This window comes from Balaenoptera ricei, chromosome 16 (assembly GCF_028023285.1).
Source record: "Balaenoptera ricei isolate mBalRic1 chromosome 16, mBalRic1.hap2, whole genome shotgun sequence".
NCBI classification, from domain to species: Eukaryota; Metazoa; Chordata; class Mammalia; order Artiodactyla; family Balaenopteridae; genus Balaenoptera; species Balaenoptera ricei.
In genome coordinates this window covers 3166404-3189407 of record NC_082654.1, presented here as the reverse complement: position 1 = coordinate 3189407, position 23004 = coordinate 3166404, and the positions used below count along the sequence as shown (strand labels likewise).

General features: G+C 51.1%; 1 protein-coding gene across 1 annotated transcript in view; it reads left to right on the top strand.

The window, feature by feature from the left end:
- Positions 1-23004, top strand: part of MGMT (O-6-methylguanine-DNA methyltransferase) — a 283867-nt gene that overhangs the window by 44746 nt on the left and 216117 nt on the right. The window contains exon 2 of the mRNA XM_059899678.1: positions 14441-14577. Within this exon, the coding sequence (XP_059755661.1) occupies positions 14453-14577 (125 nt within the window). The 5' untranslated portion in view covers positions 14441-14452. The remainder of the gene's footprint in view (positions 1-14440; positions 14578-23004) is intronic.

Genomic DNA, 23004 nt, shown 5'->3' with positions numbered 1-23004 from the left:
GCACCAACCCCCCTTCCCCCTGCACCCAGTTGAAAATCTGGGTATAACTTATGGTCAGCCCTCCGTATTTGTAGTTCTGCATCTGCGGATTCAACCAACCAGCTGAGGGTCGTGTAGTCCTATAGCATTTACTGTTGAAAAATAATCCGCGTGTAAGTGGACTCTGATGGTTCAAACCTGTGTTTATCAAGGGTCAGCTGTACTCACGAGAACTGCCGTCGACGATACAGAATGAGCCTGGCTACGTCCTAGTGAAACTGTATTTATAGACTCCGAAATTTGAATTTCGTATCGCATGTACGAAACTCGTATCACATTTCGTAACACACGTCATAAAGTGTTTTTCTTCGGACTTCTTCCAACCGTTTAAAAATACCCTGCATCCCGCCGACCCCTGATCACTGTCAGGTGCTCCGGTACCCACAGGTGTCCCTGCTCTTCCCTCTCAGCGCTTCTCGCCCTTGAGCGCCTTGCTGAATTTGCAGAATACACCCGGGGAAATACGGAGGAAGCTGGGAGGGGAGGAACGGGTTGCATCCGGGCCGGTGGATCCTGGCAGCCCCCTTGCTTCGGGCAGGGACATTTCTGCAGGCCTCCCCGAAAGCCACGGTTGATTCCCATTCCAGGCGTGGGGATGCCTTCCTGGCCGTTTGCCGGAGCCCTCTCTGAGGATTTCAGTGGAGCCTGTTACGGAATCTGGATCTAACTGTATTCACTGTGCTGTATGAATCAGTGCAAACAGGGATTGGGGTATTGAACCTGGAGGCGGCATTTTAGTGAGTCCCCCGGTAAGCTAATTATGTCACTGACACAGAAAGGGCACGTTTTTAACGTAGACATTCCATGCGTACACAGGTGGAAGTCTTTATTAACTGGGACTTCTTTCTCATGGCTTGATTGCAGACAAGCCTATGATACTTTGATACTCCAGCGCTCTCCTGGGGTGAGGAGGATTTTGAATCACATCTTGCTGTCAGAGAGAGCAGTGTGAGAGCTTTTCACTTCACCACCGACCCTGCTCGTCCGGGAAGTGTGCTCTCCCTTCAGCTCTGCGGTGACCGCGGCCAGGGGCCCATCCTGTCCTGCTCCGCAGCGGGCATCTCTTGGGTTTGGCTGCCCTGCCAGATTGAAAAAGGTGTTTCTCTCACATCTTCCCACCTGTTCTCCCACGTTACTGATTCTCTAAGAAAGCTAAACTGTGCCCAGCTGTAGAGGTGGACAAAGAATGAGGTTGTTTTCTGCCATGACATACTGAAGCTGAAGCTTCCCAAGACAGCGCAGTTTTACGAACTGACACTTCATTGTGAGCACCAGCCTGTCCCCCTCTCTCCTGCTCCACGACAGGCTGTCACCGAGCAGCCCTGGACTGAGTCGGTGCCTCAAGTGCGGGAACGTTTGCAGGTTGTGAGGCGGTACTGTGGGTAGGGTGGGCTCAGCACCCGCCCCGTCCGATCTCCAGACGGTTACTTCGGTCAGTGATGGTCACACAGGCAGTTCTAACAGGGGAAGTTAAAAGTGAGGGGAAACGTGGCATGTTTCATTGTTTTTTCTTCAAGGTAAATCATTCTTGGTCCTCACTGCAGTTGAGGATGCCAAGGGTGACACGGGGACGCTCTGAGATTGGGGGAGGCAGGGGCTCGGGTGTCAGCCTGCTGGCCGGGCCCTGCGGCGGCGGAGTGCGGACCCTGCGCCGCGGGGCCGGGCTCTGTGCGGGGGGACACGGGGCGCCCACGGGACTCCGGGTTCCCCGCGCCGCGGACTTGGCCGCTCTCCGCGTGCTGTCTGGAACCCCGAGGGGCGTCTAAGCCTAAAAGCGCCGGGGCGCGCCCTCGGGATTCCACCAGCAGACCCCGGCCCGGCGGCTTGGCGCGCGGGGAGCTGCGCTGGGGCTTTCAGCCGCGGGTTCGGGGGCGTGTGCGCCTCCTGGGGTGGCCGCGGCCGGGTGTCCGCACGCGCTGCCCTGGAGGCCGGTTCCGTGGGGCCTCACACCCCCGGGGGCCCTCGTCCTCCCCCCGCCCGCCCCGCCGGGGGCGCCGCTCACACCACAGGTGCCCGCAGGGGGTCGGGGGGCGCCTGGGGCCGCGGGAACGGGACCCGGGCGCGGGAGGCCGCACAGGGTCAGCTGCGCCCGAGACCCCGGCGGTGCCGGAGCTCCGAGGCCTCAGGCCGCCTCCCTTCCCCGTTTCCGGGGGCCCGGCGGCGCCGGCGGGGGTGCGAGCTGGCCAGACTCCGTAGGACCGCGTTGGGCCCTGAGGACCGGACAGCAGGCTGGGCCGCGACGAGGTGACCTGTGATGCGCGCGCTCCTCCGGCGGCGTGGCTGCAGCCGCAGCTGGCGCTTGATGTGTCTCCCCCCCCCCCCCCGCCCCACCCCACCCCACCCCGGTGCTGGCTCCTCGCTGTGCCCGGAGGCCCCGGCGGTTTGATGGAGGAGGAGAAGCAGGTAGGAGGGGCTGGTCTGCCGAATTCAGGTTTCTTGGCTGCTTTTCCAAGTGCTGCTGCGATGGCTCAGGATGCAGAGTTCTCATTCTGCCTCTGATTGTGGCCTCCTTGTTGGAGGTCTGGGCTTCATACGTTTCTGTAACCTGCTTCCTGTCATCGTTGGTGCATCTGGCCTTGCGGCTGGTGGCACATTTGCTGTTAAAGAACAGTTCTTCCTTCACCGAGTACTCAGACGTTCCCTGTGCGTTTCCGGAAGAGGGGTAAGCGGCGTAAGCTGCGCAAACAGCGCCTGCGAGCGGGGCTTCTCCCGTCTTTCACCCAAATCCCCCTCCACCAAAGGGCAGGGGGCAGAGCGGGCAGTGACTGGCGCTTCTGGGGCCTGGGAGCCCGGCAAGTGGGAAACCTATTAACAAACTTGTGGTTTTCCTGTTTCGTGCTCAGTTTGGTGTAAAACTTTTCTTCCTTGAAATGAATTAGCCAGGGCGGTGTACAGCGTTTCACCTGTGGTTTCCGTGTGCGTGGGCTCCACCGTGCACCCCGAGCACGCACCCTCAGGTCGGAGCATGCTTTGACGCCGGTGTCTCGTTTCACGGAGAGTCTTTGTAGATTTGACTCTGGTCTGCAGCGCCGTGGTTAATAGGGAAGCTTTTTTCTTATTTTGAAGAAATAAGTGTGATAGTTACTAAGAAACTTCTAAGAGAAGACCTTTATGGCTTTTACTGTAGAGTGTTCTGGCACGTTCTGGTGTCATGCACCAGTCTTTGGTAAGATCCAGAGATATTTTAGCTATAAACTGTTGGAATGGATATGGGAGCGGTAGGTATCACCTTGGTGTTGTACCTGGAAATATTTTTCAAAAATGCTTGAAGTTCCAAGAGATTTCTGGAGCGATTTGTTAAACTGTACACATGTAAGTTTTATGCACTTTTCTCTGTGTGGGATCTGTTTCTTTTACCCACACAGACATATACGGGCTTGTATTCTGGCTGCTCCCTAATTCCTGTGTAGTTTGCACAGATTCAAAACAGCCTTTGAGCTTCAGAATAGAAAAGCAGTTAAACCTTCCTGCATGGCTCATACCTTAGTTTGGCAACATGAACAAAAATGAAAAATTTGGAAAGGAAAACTGAGTTTTAAGTATAGTTTTTAAATGGAGACAGTGCCTGTTTTTATCTAGAAATGGTTGTTTTAAAGACCAGTGAAAGAATTTCCTTAGATGTCCCTCTAACATGGCAGCTCTGATGGGCAGGCATTTTCACGGCTGTTTTATAATGTGCTGCTCGGAGCGCGTTGTTTAGGTGACTGGTGAACGCTGAGTGCTTTAACAGGACGCACGTGCGTGTGGTGCTGCGGTGGCCGTTCTCCACCTTGGCCCTGACTCCCCTGCCCTTGTTGTGATGGGTATTCTTCAGGACCAGAGCGTCGTTAATCAGGAAGGTGCTCACAGATCCCATGTCCTGGAAGTCTGTGTGTAAGCTCAGAACGGGCAGAGCACAGTATTTATGGGATCCCTGTAGAAGCAGTTTTTAACTTGGAAGCCTAGTTGTGACACTGTAATGCAGAATTTCTTCTCCCTTATGTGTGTGCATGTAGCTGGGTTCACCGAAGTTTAGCAGCAAACAAGGAGAATCGTTTCCCTTCCATGTCAGGGCCGTAACAGAAAGCTTTGGAATGGTTCTTTTTTTAATTAGTGAACTTTATTTTTTAGAGCAGTTTTAGGTTCACAGCAAAGTTAGAACAGCAGTTTTAGGTTCACAGCAGAGTTGCACAGAGTTCCCATATACCTCCTGCCCCACCACGTGTGCCCCTCCCCACTGCCAACATCCCCTACCAGAACGAGGTAAACCTTTGTCCATTGTTTACTTCAGGGTTCACTCTTGGTGGTGTACTCTCCATGGGTTTTGACAAATGTATAATGTCATGTATCCACCACCACCATATCCTACAGAATAGTTTTATTACCCTGAAAATCCTCTGTGCTCTACTTATTCATCCCTCCCTCCCCCCAACCCTGGTAACCACTGATTTTTTTTTTTTTTTTTTTTTTACTGTCTCCATATAATTGGAATCATAAGAATACATAGCCTTTTCAGATTGGCTTCTTTCTCGTAGTAATATGCATTTAAGTTTCTTCCATGTCTTTTCATGACTTGATATCTCAGTTCTTTTTAGCAATGAATTAATACTGCATTGTCTGGATGTGCCACAGTTTATTTAGCTATTCACCTAGTGAAGGACATGTTGATTGCTTCCAGGTTTTAGCCATTGTGAATACAGCTCCCGTAAACATCCATCTGCAGGTTTTTGTGTAGACGTGAAGTGATGTTTTTACACAACTTTTGGATCCATTCTAAGTTTGATATACCAGATGGCAGTGCCCGTATTTTGTTTGGCAAAATCATTTCAACCAGTTGAACCTTTCTTGGTTGTTAGGGCATAATAAACTGAGGCATACTTATAGCTGCCCTTTGTTGAATGTGACCTGGTGACATTCCACTGGGGAGACCCTGGCCTAGTGGCAGTGGGAGCTGGGTCTCAGCCACAGGCCTTGCCTTCTCCCCAGCATTTTCCTTCTTGACTTTTACACCTGGCGGGGATCAATCCCATCCACTTTCTTCTCCCACCCTCCCTTGGCCAGGTTTATTAAGAGGTGATAGGTATGAAGTATTTTCTCTCTTCTAGGGGTTTGACACATGTTTTTTTCCTAATGAGAATAATCCCTCACACCTGATCCTTAGGTGGGCTGATGTTGAGTAATGAGGACAAAGGTGCTTCCCTGATGCCTTTTTCTTATTCTCTGTTCAGCAGGGTGATTGTAAAACTAGTTTTCATTTCACGATGACTTTGTTGATGTCAGGAGGAGCCGGAGATAGGTTGCTCCCCTTTCCTTGATCAGTGCTCATGGTGCCAGCGAGCTTGCACTTCACACACACGGCTGATGGCAACACGGAGATGCCCGAGATGGGGCCGCCCTGGGGGAGGCCTGAACTCAGCTGTGGGCCACATGCCGTTGACCTTGGGGAGATAACAGTAGCAAACTCCTGGGCAAACGCCTGGGCACCTTGTACACTGCTTGTAAGCAAGCAGGCGATTTCTTTTTTTAGCCTCTTTCTGGTCATTTTTCATTGCCTAGGATACCGATACTAGAGATGGTTAAAAGCGCAAGGAGCAGGACTGTGAAGACGGTTCTGGAAGGACAGTTTTTAGACAGGCGTGTCCGGCCTGGAAAACTACAAGCAAAGGAGAAAGAAGACAGTTTGTTTCTGGGTTTCTTGCTTTTGATACAGTGGGAACCCGGCCCCTGGCGCCAACCGCTTAATTCAGAACATTAAACACCATTCATGTTAAAAGAGAGATGAAACGGAATTCACTTCACTTTTGCAGAGGTCTCCAAATAGCCATGAAAAATCGATTTTTTTCCTGCCACCAATTAATGTCTGCCACTTCGCGGCTTTCGGTGGCTGCCACGGTGATGATGCAGGGAGCTGGGCCTGCCAGGCCGGGGGGGGTGCAGGGTGTGCGCTTCATGAGCGTGGGCAGTGGGGGGCCTGGCTGTTTAACCTGTGTCCTAGATGCGGCCGTGGTGCCGTCCCCCAGAGAGCCGTGGGCCCCGTTGTCCCTGCAGCTCGGGGACTCTGCTAAGGAACGCGGCCTCGCACTGTGTAAGCTTGCTCCCTGCTGCTCTCGGGAAATAGTCAAAGAGCTGGCTCGTTGCAGCCTCCGCAGGACCCCGTGGGCTAGTTCTAAGCTCCCAAACATGTGGCTTTGGCACATTGGAAACTGGTTTGTTGGGCTTTTGACGGTTGGCTTCCTCCCTGTCCTCCGACGGGGCTCCCGAGGCCTCCAGTTGGCCGCTTCGGGATTGCTGGTTCCAGGACAGCCCCTATTTTACGCAACTGTAAACGTGGTGTTTAGGAGTAATGGATGGTTGGCTTGTAAAACTTTTCCCTCCTCTTTCTGGCTTGGAAACCAGCACGGCATGCTGTTAGCTGGAGCAGATTCTGTTATTGAGCCCCAGAACCTGTGCAGACATCATAACCCTGTCTTCACGGGTGTGGTTACAGCGTCCCAGACCCAGCGCTCCCCTTCTCTGCCCGTGATGTTCTTGGGGTCGTCGGTGCTACCGTTTGCCCTCCTGCTCCTGCCCCCTCAGTGGCACTCAGCGCTCCAGGAAGCTGCCACAGCGGGCTCCTCTCAGACGTGGGTCCTCTCCCTGCTGCGGCTGCTGCCTCCTTCAGTTCACAGACGCCCTGTGCCCCCTCTAGCGCCAGGGCCTTAGCACGTGCAGACCTGCCTGCCAGGGCACTCCTCTCCTTCACCCTGCCCCCAGGAAACTCCGCCTTGCCTTTTTGTGTAGGCACCTCTTCCAGGAAGCCTCAGGTCATCAGACCCCAGCTGTGGGCTCTCGTTAATCCTGGAGTTCTCCTTTTGAGTACTCACATCAGGTATAATTGAATGATTCGGATAATTAGCTCATTTATTCAGCAGGTATTTACTGAGCACCTATGATGCATTCTGAGTGCTAGCATACAGCAAAAATCAGTTAGGACAACCTCAAGTTGAAGGAAACAGGAAATCCTCAGAACACTGGCTTGAAACAAGCAGGGCTTTCTTTTTCTTGCACAAGTAGAAGTCTAGCAACAGACAACACTGCTGTGGTGGTGGCTCACGGTGTCAGGGCCAGGGGCTCTCCAGTCTCTTGCCTTTGCCTCGTGTTCACCAGATGGCTGCCACAGCTCCAGGCGTCACATCTGCGGTGTCAGGGAAGGAGGAAAGGGGAGGAGATGGTGCCAGCCACAGAAGAATTTTTTTTTTTTTTTTTTATCAAAACAAGATCTCTCGGCAGACTTCTTCTTACTCATTGGCCAGAGCTGTCACGTAACATTTGCTACTGTATTGGAGCTTACATTCTAGTGAAGGCGCCGCATAGCAAATAAAATAAATCTAGTATGATCTCATGTGCCATAAGTGCTGTAAAGGAAAGAACGGGAAAGAACGGATAGAGGAGATGGACTGCTTTAGGAAGATTTCTCTGAGACGGTGATGTTTGAGCAGGGTTGTGAGTTAAGTGACAGAGGCCACTGTGCCAGAACGTGAAGGGGAGGCATTTCAAGAAGAGTGAGTGGCAGGTGCAAAGGCCTTGAGGCAAGAGCAACATCTGTGTGTTTGAGGAGCAGTAAAAATAGAGTGAATTGGGGGTCCTGGTCAGAGACCAGGTCAGGCAGGAAGGGAGGGCCCCAGGTTGTTGGGGGGCTGCAAGGACTTGTGATGGATGGGAGAGAAGGAGACGCGATTTCTTTCATGTGTCTTCGTTTTACTCGACCCCTTCTTTTTTTAAAAGTCAAAAAAATTTCATACCTCCGAGTTTTTATTTTATGCAGAAGAGTATCAACAGCCCTTTGTTTTGCATGTGTGAGATTGAGACAGTGATAAATGTAGAACATTTGCTATCATCACCTGTACTTTATATCACACTGAATTTTAATACAGTTTTTTATCCTTGTGAAAGGGATTCAGGTTTACTGTGGAAAACTTAGAAAATGCAGGTAGAAAGATGCAGGTAAATATTTCAAATCATTCTACCATATCTATATTGATTTTCTAAGATGAACTTTTACTTTGGAATAATTTTAGACCTAGAGAAAAGTTGCAAAGATTGTTCAGCATGATTTGCTTTTTGTGGGTAATTTTCCTCCCCCAGTAGACCACGGTTGTCTTGTTACAGTTTCAAGCACCTGAGCCTGCTGGCTCATGCATAAGGGGCACTCGGGTATTTATTAAACATTTATTTATTATTATTTATTTATGGCTCATTATTTAGTCTCCCTTCTGCCTCACACTGGTTGAGCTCATCCTCATGCCTCGGTGGACTGTTTCCACGGTCTCCTCCACGACTCCCACCCTCTGTTCCCACCTATTCTTTACGCAGCTGCCAGAGGGAGCCTTTGAAAAGGCAAACCTGGTGGATTTCCCCCTTGTTTGAAGCTCTGGGGCTTCTCAGGGACAAAGCCAGACACGAAACTGACCCCGTGGAGGCTGTGCGTCTCCCCCGCACTTCTTTCTGCAGCCCCTGGGCCTCGTCCCCTGCCTCCCAGGCTCTGCTGCCGGCTGTCTGCCTCAACCTGCTTCCCACGTGCGTCTTCTCTCGTGGCCGGCCCCTTGTTATAATTCAGCTCTCTGTGTAGATGTTGTTTTCTCCAAACCTTTTTAGCTGCTCTCCTGCAGCGTGTGGCCCTGCTGCCCTGTGGCAGCCAGCCTCCTCGCCCGGCAGCAGTCCCCCTGTGAGTCCCGTGAGGCTGTCGGGAGCCTGCTTGGCCCTGGACTTAGTACTTGGGCTGGGGCTGTGAACGTTGTAGAGTCCACAGTGAGCAAGTGTCTTTACTGGGCCTCGTTGCCTTCTTGGCCCACTTGTTGCGGGTCACAGTCATGGCCTTCTCTGGGCTGGTGTTAGTTGATGAAACTCCTGGTGAGAGTTCATCTTTGGAGCCTGGTGGTGGGTTGGCCTCTGGAGGGTGGGGACGTCACTGTGGGAGGGTGTCGGGCGGGTCTGTCACACTCCTAGGGCTCAGGATTCCGTCAGCATCTTTGTGCAGCCATCGTGCACGGCAGCCCCGTGTGTGTTTGGAATTGCTGCTTTCCAGACGGTACCTCCCACCAGCCTGTGCTGAGACGCTCTCGCTCCCTGATGCATTCACCTGCTATGGAAGCCCCGCTCTTCTTGCTGCCCCGTTTCAGCCCCCGTGGGTCCCTCCTGGTGTCTGTGACACCCCCATCTTGTCTGCAGGCATCCCCTCACCTCCTCGCCAGGCCTGCCAGCTCTGCGGGACCTGCAGCACACCTGCTGTTCCAGCCTGGGCTTCTCGTCAACACACACACCACGCCAAATGGCCCAGCGCTTCTGTCCTGGGGACACGTAATCCATTACATAGTAGGATGCAGTATTCAGCTAGTTTTTACTTCTGCTCGTGGAAGGGCTCTGTGCTGAATGCCCTCACTGTCGACAGGAAAGAAAGTCGTACACCGGTTTCTGTGGAGTCTCAAACGCCATTTCTGGCTGGGTTGGTATAAAATTATGTAAAAATTGCAGCTTTTCTTTTTCTGGCAAAGTAGCCGTTGGTGGGTTATGGTGCATTATCTTTGACTAGCAGTGGTTCTGCTGATGGGCTTAAAAACCCAGAGGCGCTGGTGAAAGTAGAGCTCAGCCAGGCCGAGTCCAGAAGGAGCTGGGCTGTGAGTACCGGGCCCGAGTCTTAGGGGAGGTAGTTCCGGGGAATCCTCACATTCAGGAAAATTGAAGTGGGATTTGATTTCCATTCTGTTTAACTGATAAGGAAGTCTAAGGAGCTCACCTCCTCAGACTTCACATTACTAAATGCCCAGCTGAGTGGATTTGGCCGGAAGTGACACGTGCCACTTGCTCAGAACTCAGATTTTGAGCTTGCCAGTTATTCCTGTTAAGGACCGATTGCTCTTTGTTGGTTCCTGGCATGATTTGTGGTTGACTCACCATGTTCTGTGGAGGCCAGCGGAGCTGCTGCTTAATACGAGGAGGCAGCCTGCACTCGGGGCATGAGTTTATTAGCCCAGGGGGTCCAGGGCCAGTGCCGTGCTGCCGGGCGGTGCATGCTGGTGCTGGGCACCGGGGGCAGCACGGCGGCTTCAGGCCGAGCTTCAGCGTCCTCTTGGTCCCGTGCAGAGATGCAGGAGCTGGAGTGTGTGGCCGTTACTTGGTCCAGAGGCAGCCCTTCCGTTATTTGGAGTGTGTGGCCGTTATTTGGTCCAGAGGCAGCCCTTCCAGCTCTGCCGGGGTTGGCTGGCTGCCCTTCTCCTGCATTCCGGGCCAGTGGCCTCCAAAGTTCGGCCAATCCAGGCTGCGCTCAGAGCCCGGCTCCTGGGACGGCTTGGTAACGTGCAGGCCCTTCTCCTGGAGAAGCGAGGGGCCTGAGCTCTCTGGAGACCTGCTCGTCCTCCCGTGTGGCGGACATCCTCATGCCCCTGCGCCCCCGGTCACCTTCATTGCCCTACCCCTGACCTGCCCTGCACACCCGGATGTGTCTCCCCACCTTTCCTCAGAGTAAGGGTGGGAGCTGGGTGTGTGCTGAGGAGGACAGAGGTCCTTTCGAAGCTGCAGGAGGGCCCCGCCCCGCCGCCCCGTTCACCGTTTTTCCTGTCTTCTCCAGCTGGGCCCCTCAGAACAGCCCAGTGAGACTGGCGGGGTCACGTTACTATTCTTAGTTCATTGATGAGAAAATTGAGGCCTGGGAAGAGGAGTGGACATCTAACATTCGCCCTTCTCCTGGTCGGCTGTGTGCGGTCTGATTTCTGCAGCGATGCCAGGCCGTGTGCTTGAGCGGGGCTGGCGTGGACACAGCCCTCCTGGAGGCCGTCCCTTTTCCCGGCCACTCGGCACAGGTACACCCTGGCCTGGCGCCCACGCGAGCTCTAGGCACCTGCTTGGGCCTGAGTCCAAGGACAAGTGACAGGGAGCCCGGGCGGCAGGGAATTGACGGTGGCTGCAACATCCTGTTTCCCGGGGCACCAGTGGCCCCGGCGCCTGCTGCGTGCCTGCAGCCCCTCGTTGTTCCCACAGGTGTATCCTGAGGCTTGGTGTTGGCTGTGGTTGGACTGTGGCCAGTCTTGGTTCCTACCGTTTTCTGAGCCTGCTTCTCCAGCCTTCCCAGAAGTTCTGGGAGTTATGGAACAGTCTTTCAGTAAATTGCTTTTGTGCTTAAATTAGCCAGCATCAGTTTTGGAGGCTTGCCAGCAGGAGTCCTGCCTGCCATGGGCTCGTGACTTGTCAGGCTCCGGATCTGAGGCCTGAGCCAGGGCCCTGAGCCTGGATCTGCTGAGAAACAGCCTTCAGCTTGACGGAGGCCTGCTCATTCAGCTTCTGAACAGGGACTTAGGTAGGAGGCACGGGTCGGTGAACACGTTTGCTAGTGCTCGGTAAAGAAACGAAGCTGATTTCTATTGCAAGACTGCTCAGAGCTCTTAACCCACTAACGTGCAGGGTGTCACCCAGGAGGGGATAGTGCGTCCAGGCTTCTCATCGTGCCAGCAGAACCCTTTCTCCGAACACACTTTGTGTTCAGAGAAATGCTGTGCTGGGCCCTTGGCCCGGATGGTGGACATGCTGATGATCTGGTTCAACACACGTATGATAAACCCTTTACGTGTATAATGCACCTGCCCTTACGTGTATAATGCACCTGCCCTGACTCGTGGTAGCATGGTCACCTGCCAGCAGCTCAGGGTGATGGAAAATGTCCACGGATGTGAGTGGGTGCGGGTCAGGAGTTGATTTTGGCTTCAGGAAACGAGGGGACGCACCCAGGGGGTTGGGAGAAGGGGTGGCAGTTGGCTTTTGAAGAATGTTTAGGATTTTGAAGTTGTTGGATAAGAATTTAGGGAGGAGAGCAGTGCACTCTGGGTGACAAGGTCAAAGGCCAAGGATATTGGGTTAGAATGTCAGTTGTGGCAGGGATAATGGTAATCCTAAATCCTTCGAGGATGTCAGGTCTTTACACACATTCCCGCTAACCCTTGTGCCAGCCCTATGATTTAGGTATCGTTTATCCTACAGGTAAAAGCACTTGTGTCTCAGAGAGTTTAGGTGGCTTTCTCAAGGTGACGGGTCATGGGTCAGAGGCCATGATCTCACTCTGCCTGGTCTGATCCCTGTTTCCACATGACCGAGTGGAGGGAGTGGGAAGACTCTTTCAGTTTTTAATCCCTCAGGCAGTGGGAGCCATGGAAGGAACATGAGGTGTCAGAGAGCATCTCTGATGCCGGGCAAACATCTGAGAAGGTTTCCCAGCAAAATCCTGTGTCCACTCACCGGGAACTGGAGAGCTATTCGATTCAGACCTCTGTCACTGTGCACAGAAAGGGGGATGTTGAACAGGGCAGCTCTGGAGCCCAGGGGTTTAGGATGGAATCTTGGGAGTGATGCTTGCACACCATGGGGTTTTGGGAATGGTGCTTGACCCTTCAGGGCATAGACGTGTGTGTGCCTCTGTCCTGGGGCTGTTGGGAGGTAGAGGAGGGAGTCAGCGTGTGCTGTTAGGAGCAGGTGGAAGGCACAGAGAAGGGAGGAGAACCCGCGGGGCGAGGGCGATGGGGGTGTGTTGAGGTTTCACAGTAAAGCAGACACCAGGCCAAGTGGGACAGACAGGACAGTCAGGGAGAGGACAGTCCCCGGGGTCCAGGCCTGGATCCTGGAACCCTCGCTGCACGTGAGGGGCGCCCACGGACTTGGGGCTGCAGGACAGGCCTCGCCGCTGGAGCGTGAAGGCAGCCGCCAGCCTGCAAACAATGAGCACGGCTGCATCCCAGGAGTACCTCCCTTGCCAAAGCAGGCGCTGGGCCAGGTTTGGCCGGCGGGCTGCAGTTCGCTGAGCTGCTGTCGCGCCGTCGTGTCGTCAGTAGTGATGCGGTGTTCGCGGCGCGGGTGGCTGGAGCGGGAAGAGCCCGGGTGTAGAGGGGGCCCGAGGGCGCCCTTCCTCGGGGAGGTGAGGGTTGGTGAGGGAGTCCGGGAGGACGGGCGCGAATGAATGAGAAGAGCTGAAAATGGTAGTGCGGCGCGGGCGTGTGCGGGCGTGTGCGGACAGGCGCCGCGGTGCGGGGGCAGCGGGGTCCGCGGAGCACCGTCCGGTGGGGCTCGGGCGGGGCTGGGTGGTGGCCCGCTCACCGACGCGCTGCCCAGGGGGCGAGCCCACGCGCGCTTACGGTTTTGGACAAGTTCACATGAAGCGCTTCCAGGACGCAGAGGTCAGGAGAGCCACGCGGCAGCCCGACTTCCAGTCCGGCGCTCGCAGGGAGGCCGTGCGGGGCTCCGGTTCTGGTTCCGGTTCCGGTTCCGGGGCTGCTGTGGCTGAGGGCGGAACCCTGGGAAGCGCTGGCGCGTGAGGCGGCCCAGGTGGCCTTCCCCACGGCCCTCTCTTCCGGCCTCCCCTCGAGGCAGAGGGATTCAGTCTGCCTCAACCTTGGTACTGGCTTCTCGCTGCCCTTAGTACATCTGTTCTTTCTTCTAAACTTTCGCTGGGTTGACCAAAATTAGCCTCTCTCAGAATTGTTCGCGTGGAGGGTACGTGATAGGGATAGCTTTTGCACGCTGGCTTGAACGCCAGCAAGGGCCGTGCGCTTCCGTAAGAGCGGGATTCCGCCGCGCGGGCGCCTCCCGCGCCTCCCGCCAGCACGGGCCCGCCGCGGCCGCTGCTGAGTCGGATCTCCCTCCGTTTCTGTAATTCATTTCATAATGCTTTAGTTTTAAACGTACTTTATTCAAAATATCACATGGTTTGTCTTCAGTTTTTACTGAAAATGTTGGTAATTGTTTTATTTTAAATAGTTTTAGGTACTTTTTAAAAGGAGCTCTTATTTCATCTTTGACTATGCGTTGGTTAAAGATGAATAAGAATAAGGAGATGGTAATTAAAAAAAATTTTTTTTTAATTATTTATTTTTGACTGCATTGGGTCTTCGTTGCTGCGCGCAGGCTTTCTCTAGTTGCGGCAAGCGGGCTTCTCATTGCGGTAGCTTCTCTTGCTGCGGAGCACGGACTCTAGGCACGTGGGCTTCAGTAGTTGTGGCACACGGGCTCAGTAGTTGTGGCATGTGGGCTCTAGAGCGCAGGCTCAGTAGTTGTGGCACACGGGCTTAGTTGCTCCGCGGGCATGTGGGATCTTCCCCGATCCGGGCTCGAACCTGTGTCCCCTGCAGTGGCAGGCGGATTCTCAACCACTGAGCCACCAGGAGATTGTAATTTAAGGAGATGAAAGGAGAGTGAACTGTTGGTTGGCTGCTCTGGGTAATTATGGTAATCTTCTGTCTTCAAAGTGACTATGCTATAAAAATGACACATTATATGGTTAAATTCCAAAAATGGGGAAAAAACTTTGGAAGATGTTTTGTGTCTTAAATAACTGGGGCTTCTGTTGTGCTTTAGAAGTGACCAAACTCTTTCACGTATGCTTAACTTTAAAAATTGTTTCTCTTAGGTACCTGGGAGAATGGACAAGACCTGTGAAATGAAATACAAAATGATGGACAGCCCTTTGGGAAAGATCGAGATCTCTGGCTGTGAGCAGGGTCTGCACGGGATAAAGCTGCACGGCCAGAAGATCCCAGACACTGAGTGAGTGCAAGTCCTGTGTGACACCCACTGCGTGGTTTGTTCAAAGCAACAGAGAGAATACGATTATTGCTCGTTCTCCATTGATCACAGGGTAACACGTAGCCACACGCTACCAATCACAAAAGTTAGCATCTCTCTAAAAATGGTAGGGCCGTGATTGTTCGTTTTCAGCATCTGTGCTTGTTGCCCAGGAACCCTCCACCTCCGATTAACCACAGGGACATAACCTGTAATTAGGAGCCCCAGGACGTATTAATGTAGACATTTATAGAGGTGTTGACGCACTGTGAGTATTGAACACTTTGACTCTTAAGCAGGTGGGATGTGGGAATCTCTTTGGAAGTTTGGTGACAGGGAGCTGCTTCCTTAATCTTGATTTTTAAATCCAGGACCAGCATTCACTGTTCATCAGTCTGCCAGGTGATGAACTTTTATGGGACTTTTGTTAATGGACTTTTTTATTAATGGACTTTTATTCCAAAGTCCTGGAATTGCTTAATCAGGAGCTCCACTGGGCCTCTTGGAGATGGTGTCTGGCTGTTGGTGTGTGCGCAGTGGAGGAGAAAGGGTGTGAAATCCCTTTGTTAGCATGAAGTTAGGGTATTGCCATTTCTCACGGAACACGTTTCTCTCTTTCTTGAACGATCTGCACTATTTATTTTCTCTAATTATAAAACCATAAAAAATTCAAAGCACTCCTTAATGTTTTGTTCTGAAACGTAAGATTCAGTTTCCTCCATTCATTGATTGTGAGGAGCAGTTGTATTTTAAAATCGCAGTTCTTGTTATTTCTGACAGAAGAGGGGAAAAACCGCCCACTCCTTTGCTCAGCATTTGTCTTAACTGGCTAATAAACACAGCGCCGAGGATGTTAGAAAAAGAAAATACATAAGAAACATAAAAATTGATTTTAATGGACCGCTGTCAGAGACGGCTATAATGAGCACAAGGGCGGTAATAAATATCAGTTTTCGCCTCCTTGGTCGAGATTTTTCCTGTAGAGCTGCACGTTACAATCAATAGTCTTTTTTAAGACCAAAAAATAAGCAAACCTTTGAATTATATGAATACAGTCTTCTTGATTTCTATGAGAACCATCTGGCTGTAGTGTTCAGAAAATCACAGGCACCAAATAATTTGTAGGGAAAATGTCATTTTGTCTTTTAGTATGTTCAGTTGAAATTATGTGTTGAATTCTTTTTTTTTTTTGGTTTTTTTAAAAAAAAAAAGAACAAGTGAATTTGGAGAAGAAAAAGTAGGAGGAAAAACCCCTCTTAAAATGCTTTAAATGTCCATTAGGAACTGAGAACGGAGTGAAGATGAGGCTTAGCTTTGCTTCTACTCTCTGTACTTTCTGAATCAAGTTCGGATTAGGTTCATCTGCGAAAAACAAGCTCCTCCAAGTAACAGCTTAATCAGATGCAGCCGGTTTCTCTGGAGGAGAAGCACCGGCGGAGGAGCAGTGACGCCGGGTCTGCTGGCGGGATGGTCACTGGAGTCCGGCGCCCTCAGCTTTCCTCTCCGCATCTGCAGGCCAGACTCTGGGGTGCGAGCTGCCACACCCCTTCGCAAGCAGCAGAGAGAGGAGGGAGAAAGGAGGGGATGCCCGCTGTTTCCAGAAGCAGCATCCGTGTCTTCTCTTACCTTGCTGGGCACGCCACGTGGGAAGCACGGAGCTTGGCATGTGTGGGCTGAAGTCGGCGGTTCTGTGTGGAGCGGATTTGGCAGGGGGCGGGCGGGGGGCAACCAGCAGTCTGTTGTATACGGTTAATTTGGGGAGAGATGTTGCAGAAGTAGAGAACGGCATAAAAATTATCTGTGTGAATACTCAAGAGCTGACAGTTTCTTTCATTTAAAAAAACTGAGGTGAAAATCGCATAATGAAATGCGTAGATTTTAACCCTAAAGTTCAGTGAGTTTTCACAGATGTGTACGACCACACGACCACCAGCCCAAACCAAGATATAAAACACTCTAGAAAGTTCCCTCGTGCTCCCTTTCAGTCACCCCCTCCCCGTTGGCATCCACTGTTCTGATCTCTGTCACGTTGGGTTAGTTTTGCTTGTTCTTGAGCTTTTTATAGATGGAGCCCTATAACACATACTTCCTTTGTATTCAGTTCAGCAGTGTTTCCAAGGTTCACCCGTGTTGCTCTGTGTATCAGTAAGTAGTTCATTCTTTTTTACTGAGTAGTAGTTTGTTGTAGGAACATACCACAGTTTATTCATTCTCCTGTTGATGGACATTTGAGTTGTCCAGGTTTGTGCTACTGTGAACAAAACTGCTATGAATATTCTTGTTCAAGCCTCTTTATGGACATACGTTTTCATTTCTCTTGAGTAAATTCCTAGGTGTGGAATTACATGGCTGGATTGCATGGCAAATGGATGTTTAACCTCGTAAGAAATTGCCAACACGTTCCCCAAAGTTTACCATTTTACATTTCCACCAGGAACGTATGGGAGTTTCTGTTATTCTGCCTTCTCACCGCACTTGGTGGTGGTAGTTTTTAAAGTTACAGCCGCTCTGGTGGGTATGAAGTGTTACCTCTCTCATTGTGGTGGCGACCTGCCCTTTCCTGATGACTTGTTTTGAACACCGTTTTCAGTAAGCTTTCATTGTGAGGCAAGTCTCTTGCCCATTTTTAGTTGGTGTTTTCTTGGTTTTTGTGGTCAGTTGGTAGTTCGGGTTATAATTTGGTGATCAGATATATGTATTGATCGTTTTCTCACAGTTGGGGACTTGTGTTTTTATTTTCCTAATAATGTCTTTTAATGAATAGAAGTTTTTAACTTGGGCTTCCCTGGTGGCGCAGTGGTTGAGAGTCTGCCTGCTAGTGCAGGGGACGCGGGTTCGAGCCCTGGTCTGGGAGGGTCCCACATGCCGCGGAGCAGCTGGGCCCGTGAGCCACAGCTGCTGAGCCTGTGCGTCTGGAGCCTGTGCTCCGCAGCGGGAGGGGCCGCGGTGGTGAGAGGCCCGCGCACCGCGATGAAGAGCGGTCCCCGCACCGCGATGAAGAGTGGCCCCCACTTGCCGCAACTGGAGAAAGCCCTCGCACGAACCGAAGACCCAGCACAGCCAAAAATAAATAAATAGATAAATAAATAAAAATAAAAGTAGCTATATAAAAAAAAAAAAAAATAAAGCTCTTTGCCGTTTTAAAAAAAAAAAAAAAAAAAAAAAAGAAGTTTTTAACTTTGAGGAAGACCAACTTTTTTTTTCCTTTCTGTTCAGCATATTTTGTGTGTTTAAGAAATATTTGCCTACTCTAATTTCACAAATAGATTCTCTTATAAATCCTTTGAAAAACATTATGATTTTAGCTTTTTATGTTTAGATCTGTGTTCCATCATCTTGAATTACCTTGTTGTGAGGCACTCAGTTTTTTCCACAGATATTTAGTTGTTTCAGTATTATTTGTTGGGGGATGTTCCATCATCTTGAATTACCTTGTTGTGAGGTACTCAATTTTTCCACAGATATTTAGTTGTTTCAGTATTATTTGTTGGGGTGGGGGAAACAATTCCTTTCTCCATGGCATCGCCTCAGTGCTTTTGTCAAAAAATCAGTCACATGGCCATACGTGTGTGGGTTATATATGTCTGGACACCGTTGTGTTCAGCTGATCTTTTCATCTGTTCTGTGCCAGTGCTACACTGACTTGATGATGTAGCTTTGTGATGAGTCTTGAATTAATGTGAGTCTTCCAGCTCTCCACCCCCCGCCACCCATTTTTGTTTGTTTGTTTGTTTGTTTGTGTTTTTTTGGAAGATTGTCTTGGTTTCTAGGTCTCAATTTTTCATATTACTTTTAGAATCAAGGTGTCAGTTTCTCCAAAAATGCCTATGGGGATTTTGATTGGAGTTCATTGAATCTGTGTGTCAGTTTTGGGAGGGTTGGCATCTTAAATTGAATTTTCCAGTTCATGACTGTGGTTTAGCTCAGCATTTGTTTAGTTTCTATTTAATTTTTCTCAGTAGTGTTTTGTAGTTACCACTTTAAAGATCTTGGTGTGTCTTTTGTAAAACTGATTTCTAAATACTTTGTTTTTGATGGTATTCTAAATCAGCTTAATTTTTTTTTTTTTTTTTAACTTTTAAACTACTGCTGCTGGTACATAACACTTGATTTTATTCTGCCATCTTACTAAATTCACTTCTTAGTTCCAGGAATTCTTTTGCAGTTTCCTTAGGATTTTCTTTGTAGAAAATCATGATGTCTGTGAGTAAACACACTTTGCTTCTTTCTTTATGATCTTTTAGCCTTTTATTTTTTTTCTTTTGTTGCACTGGCTAGAACCTCCAATATGACGTTGAATAAAAGTCATGACAATGGACCTCCTTCCCGTGTTCCAGTCGTAGGGGGAAGCTTCAAGTATATCAGGGTGACTGCTGGCTTTGTTGGCTTTAATAGGCGTCCTTTCTCACACTGAGAATGCTTCCCCAATCTGTTGAATTTTGTTAAATGGTTTTTCTGCATCCATCAACATGATCCTGTTTTTCTCTTTTATTCTTTAAATGTGAAGTAAGCTAATTTTAGGATTTTAAACCAATCTTGAAATGCCACTATACTACATCATTTAATTCATGGTATAGCCTTTTTTTCCCCTTACATATTACGGGTTTAAATTTGCTATTTCGTTTAGCATTTATGTGTTTAAGTTCATGAAGGGTGTTCGTCTATAATTCTTTCTTTGGTGATGTCTTTGTGAGGTTTGGGCATTTGGGTTTTTCTGATTACATGAAGTGAGTTTGGAAGTGTTCCCTCCTCTACTTTCTGAAAGAGTCATGTGGGGGAATTTTTTTCCTCCAGTTTGACGCCACCTGGATCTGGTAGGAAGGCTTCTGATTAGAAGAACTCCCTTGTGTGATAGAAGTAGGCGCTGCCCTCACCCACCTTGAGCGGGCTCTCCCTTGATTTGGCTTTTTGCAGGTGGAGCCATTTGCACCCTCCAGGGCTGTGTCCTCTAGCTCTGCTGATGTGGTGGACGGTGGCCGCGAGGGGGTTTTGAGCAGAGCATCCTAAAGACTCTAGGCCCCTGTTCTCAGCCTCCTTCTTGTGAGTCCTGGCATCTTCATTTCCTCTGAAGCCGTGCTGGTTTCTTCAGTAGATAAATTAGAAGTTGGCCACTGACATCTGTCTGTAGTGAAATTCCTTGCACACTTCTATACAAAGTAGGATTCCTGTGCGTATGGCTTCATACAGTGATCCTTGATTTCTTTTTTTGTGTAAGTTACATTACTCACCTTTCCTAAAAATATGAGTGAAGAATATCAGTTTGGAAAGTGGTATAATAGTCTCAATTTCATAACTTCCTGCCAGTATCAGGTTTCCATTCACGACTGTCTTTTGCAAGAGCTTGACTGATCTCTCCCCACTCCATCTCCATGTGGCTGTGAAGCTTTGACCTCATCATCGTGCCTCACAATGTCTAAAATCTAAGGAGAAGGGCAGGAGAATATATTGGTTTTTCTAATGTTATTTTCCGGCTTGTTTAGTTTTCCATAAAGTTGATTGTAGTATTTGATTACTTGAAAATGGACTGTACAACCCTGGGTTATACTTATTACCATTATGAAAACAGCAGTAGGACGTTCGGATCTGGGAAGCTAGAGAGAATTAATTGCATGTGCTTCACGTCTGTCAAAGATTTACCTTTGTTTTTCATTTTTAAACTTTTTCCTTGTAAAGCTTTTTAGAAAAATGCAAAATACAAGTGAAAACGTTATAGTCCAACCAAAGTAAGCCATTGTAAAACTTGCTGTATTTTGAAAAATGGCGCAGGCTGTGTTCTACTTGACAGGAGTGTATGGTATCGTGGTGGTTCGGGTAGAGTGTCGCCATTTCTGCCTCCTGGCATCTTTCACCTGCCAGCTCTGGTGTTGAGGGCTGGGAGGAGCATGCGGGTTAGGCCTTACCCTCCTCTGTGGACCTGGCTGGCTGGCCAGCCGAGGGGGGTGATGGGCGTGGGCCAGGACCCTCGGGGACCTTGAGAGAGTGTCACGGCGGGGCCTCTGCACTCTACCTGGGAGGGGGTCGCCTGCCTCGTCGGGTGCACTGCCGATTTTCGCCCCTGGAACGTGCCAAAGTCGTCACTCCAATGAAGGAGGGAAGGTGCCTTTGAGGCCTTCCTGAAGGAAAGTTGGACTCCTGACGTCCATTCGGGTCTGTTGGTTTGAATGGATAGTGACTGATGGTTTCCGCATGCATTTGCTGCTTTCCTGTTCATCTTTAAATATTTAAAGCAAGTAAGTGGACCATCAGGAGAACATGAGGCTGTCAGGGGCCTGTTTGGGGCCATTGACCCTGCGCGGCCTGGGCCTGCCACGTGCTGTTCCCTCGGGGACCTCGGTGCCCGTCGGTCTGCCCCTTCCCAGGTCAAGATAGTTCCTGAGAGTCCGCAGGTCATGAAACCCTTCCTGGGAAACTCCTAAGTTAATTCTTCCCGACAGATTGGGAAATTTGAATATAGACACAGCACTTGCTTTATTATAATTGGTCTTTCAAGGAAGAGAAGAAAGGGTTCTTACGGATGAACACCTGCAGAGGCGCTCCCAGGAAAGGGACGCCCAGAACATGCGCCGCAGGAATTTTACCTGCGGCTAGTTTAGCTGTCTCGTTGCTTTTCTTCGGTGGCTCGAAATAATGATTTGTGTTGTGTGTGCTTAAAAATGTAGTTGTTTTATGTTACAGAATGTTCCTTAAGGAGGTCTCTTGAGTCAAACAAGCATGTTTCTGTGAGGAAAACGTGCCAAGCTGTGTGGCTTCACAGAAGTCGTCTGTGTTTTAGAGCACGTGCCCGGGTGCCCTGGTGGGCCCGGGGCCTGGCGGTGTTGCGGGGCCTCCCTCCCTCCCGGTTGCCGGCTCAGGCGGTGCGTTGTCAGTAGCTCGTGGCGAGTTCCTCTCCTGACTTACGCGGTCAGTAACACAGACCGTGCGCGTACTTCGCTCTCAGTGTCCGTGACGAGAGAGACGGTGGCGTCGTCGCTCAGGCTGCTGGCTGGAGAGATCGGGGGGGAAGCCAGGGTGCTGCTCTCCAGCTGGGGCGTCTCGGGGGGAGTTCCCCCGTTCCCAGGACGGGGCGGGCCACGGTCGCAAGTCCTCCAGCCTCTGGAGCGTAAGAGCACTGAGAGTGAAGGAGGTAAACTGGCTCATCCCAAGCGGAGGAAGCTGGGTGTTTTCCTCCGAGGCATGTGAAATATCCTGAAACCCTGTGCTCAGAACGGTCACCTTCCGTTCGGAGGCGTTGGACTCTTCCCCTCTGTTCACGCCTGCTTTTGAAAGGATGGCACCGCAGCTTTCCCGGAGAAACGGCTCTCCTGTCACCTTGACGCTGCCACAGAAAGCCTTTCCCTTTTCCCACGAGGAGGAGACGTGGGCCGTATGGTGTGTGGGCCCTGGAGGACGGGTCCCCGCAGCGCCCTCACTGGGCACAGGGCTCCCCCAGCTACTGGGATGTAACCAGCATCCGAGTTTACCCTCGCCTTGCGGGAAATGGTGTGCTGATGAAAAGCTCTGGGCTCTATCCAGATCTTCTCCAAGCAGCAGCTTTCCCCCTAAGGGAAGGGCCCAGTGCATGTCAGCCTCACCCTGAGGCCCGCAGGGCCTGCCTGGACCGTGTGCTCTCGGGTGGAGGCCCGCCCAGGACCAGTGCTCTTGCAGGGGCCATTTCTGGGGGAATTGGCCAAGTCAGTAGTCCCCCCTCCGCGGCCCTTTGGAGGCGCCACTGCCGTGCGGCAGCCAGGCCTAGACGTGGGCAGGCCCCCCCCCCCCCCCCCCCCCGCCGCCCACCTGCTCGTCCAGCTCTGTGGTCTTGTACCTCCCCTGGTGTCACCCGCCCGCTTGCTGGCCTCCTGTTGCCAGCCTCTTGCGGTCCTCGCCCTATTCCCCATTCATCTAATTAGCTGCGGTCGGCTTGTTCAACTTTTGAGAGGACTGAGGTTAAATAAACTCCGAGAGAAACAGAGTGGAACTTACGACAGTGTTGTAACATCTTGGAGGTCATTTCCATTTTCTCCGGGAGTCTTTTTCCAGAAGAGGCTGGGTTGCCGGGAATCAGACAGATAAGAGGTAAGTGGGGCTCCCCCCTTGGAAGGGCCAGGCCTTGTGTGAGCAGCTGAGTGCCGGCCACAGCGTTCAGCCCTTGGGCAGCTCCCCAGCCCTGCACTGACGCCGCTTTATCAGCAGAGGACTTGGGGGTGGGCGAAGGAGGCTGGTCCCAGGGTCTCGGGAGAAAGACTGGAGGGGAGAGGGGGCTGTCGCCTTTCCTCACTTTGCTCTTCACCACTGACGGCCCCTGCAGGAGCTGACCTTCCCTCCCCTGGTACCTCTTCTCGACCTTCTGAGCAGTTGAGGAGAGCCCTGAGACGGTCCCTGGTTGGGCTGAGTAATGAGAACTGGGGTGACTTCCGTGCTGGGTGCCTGGGT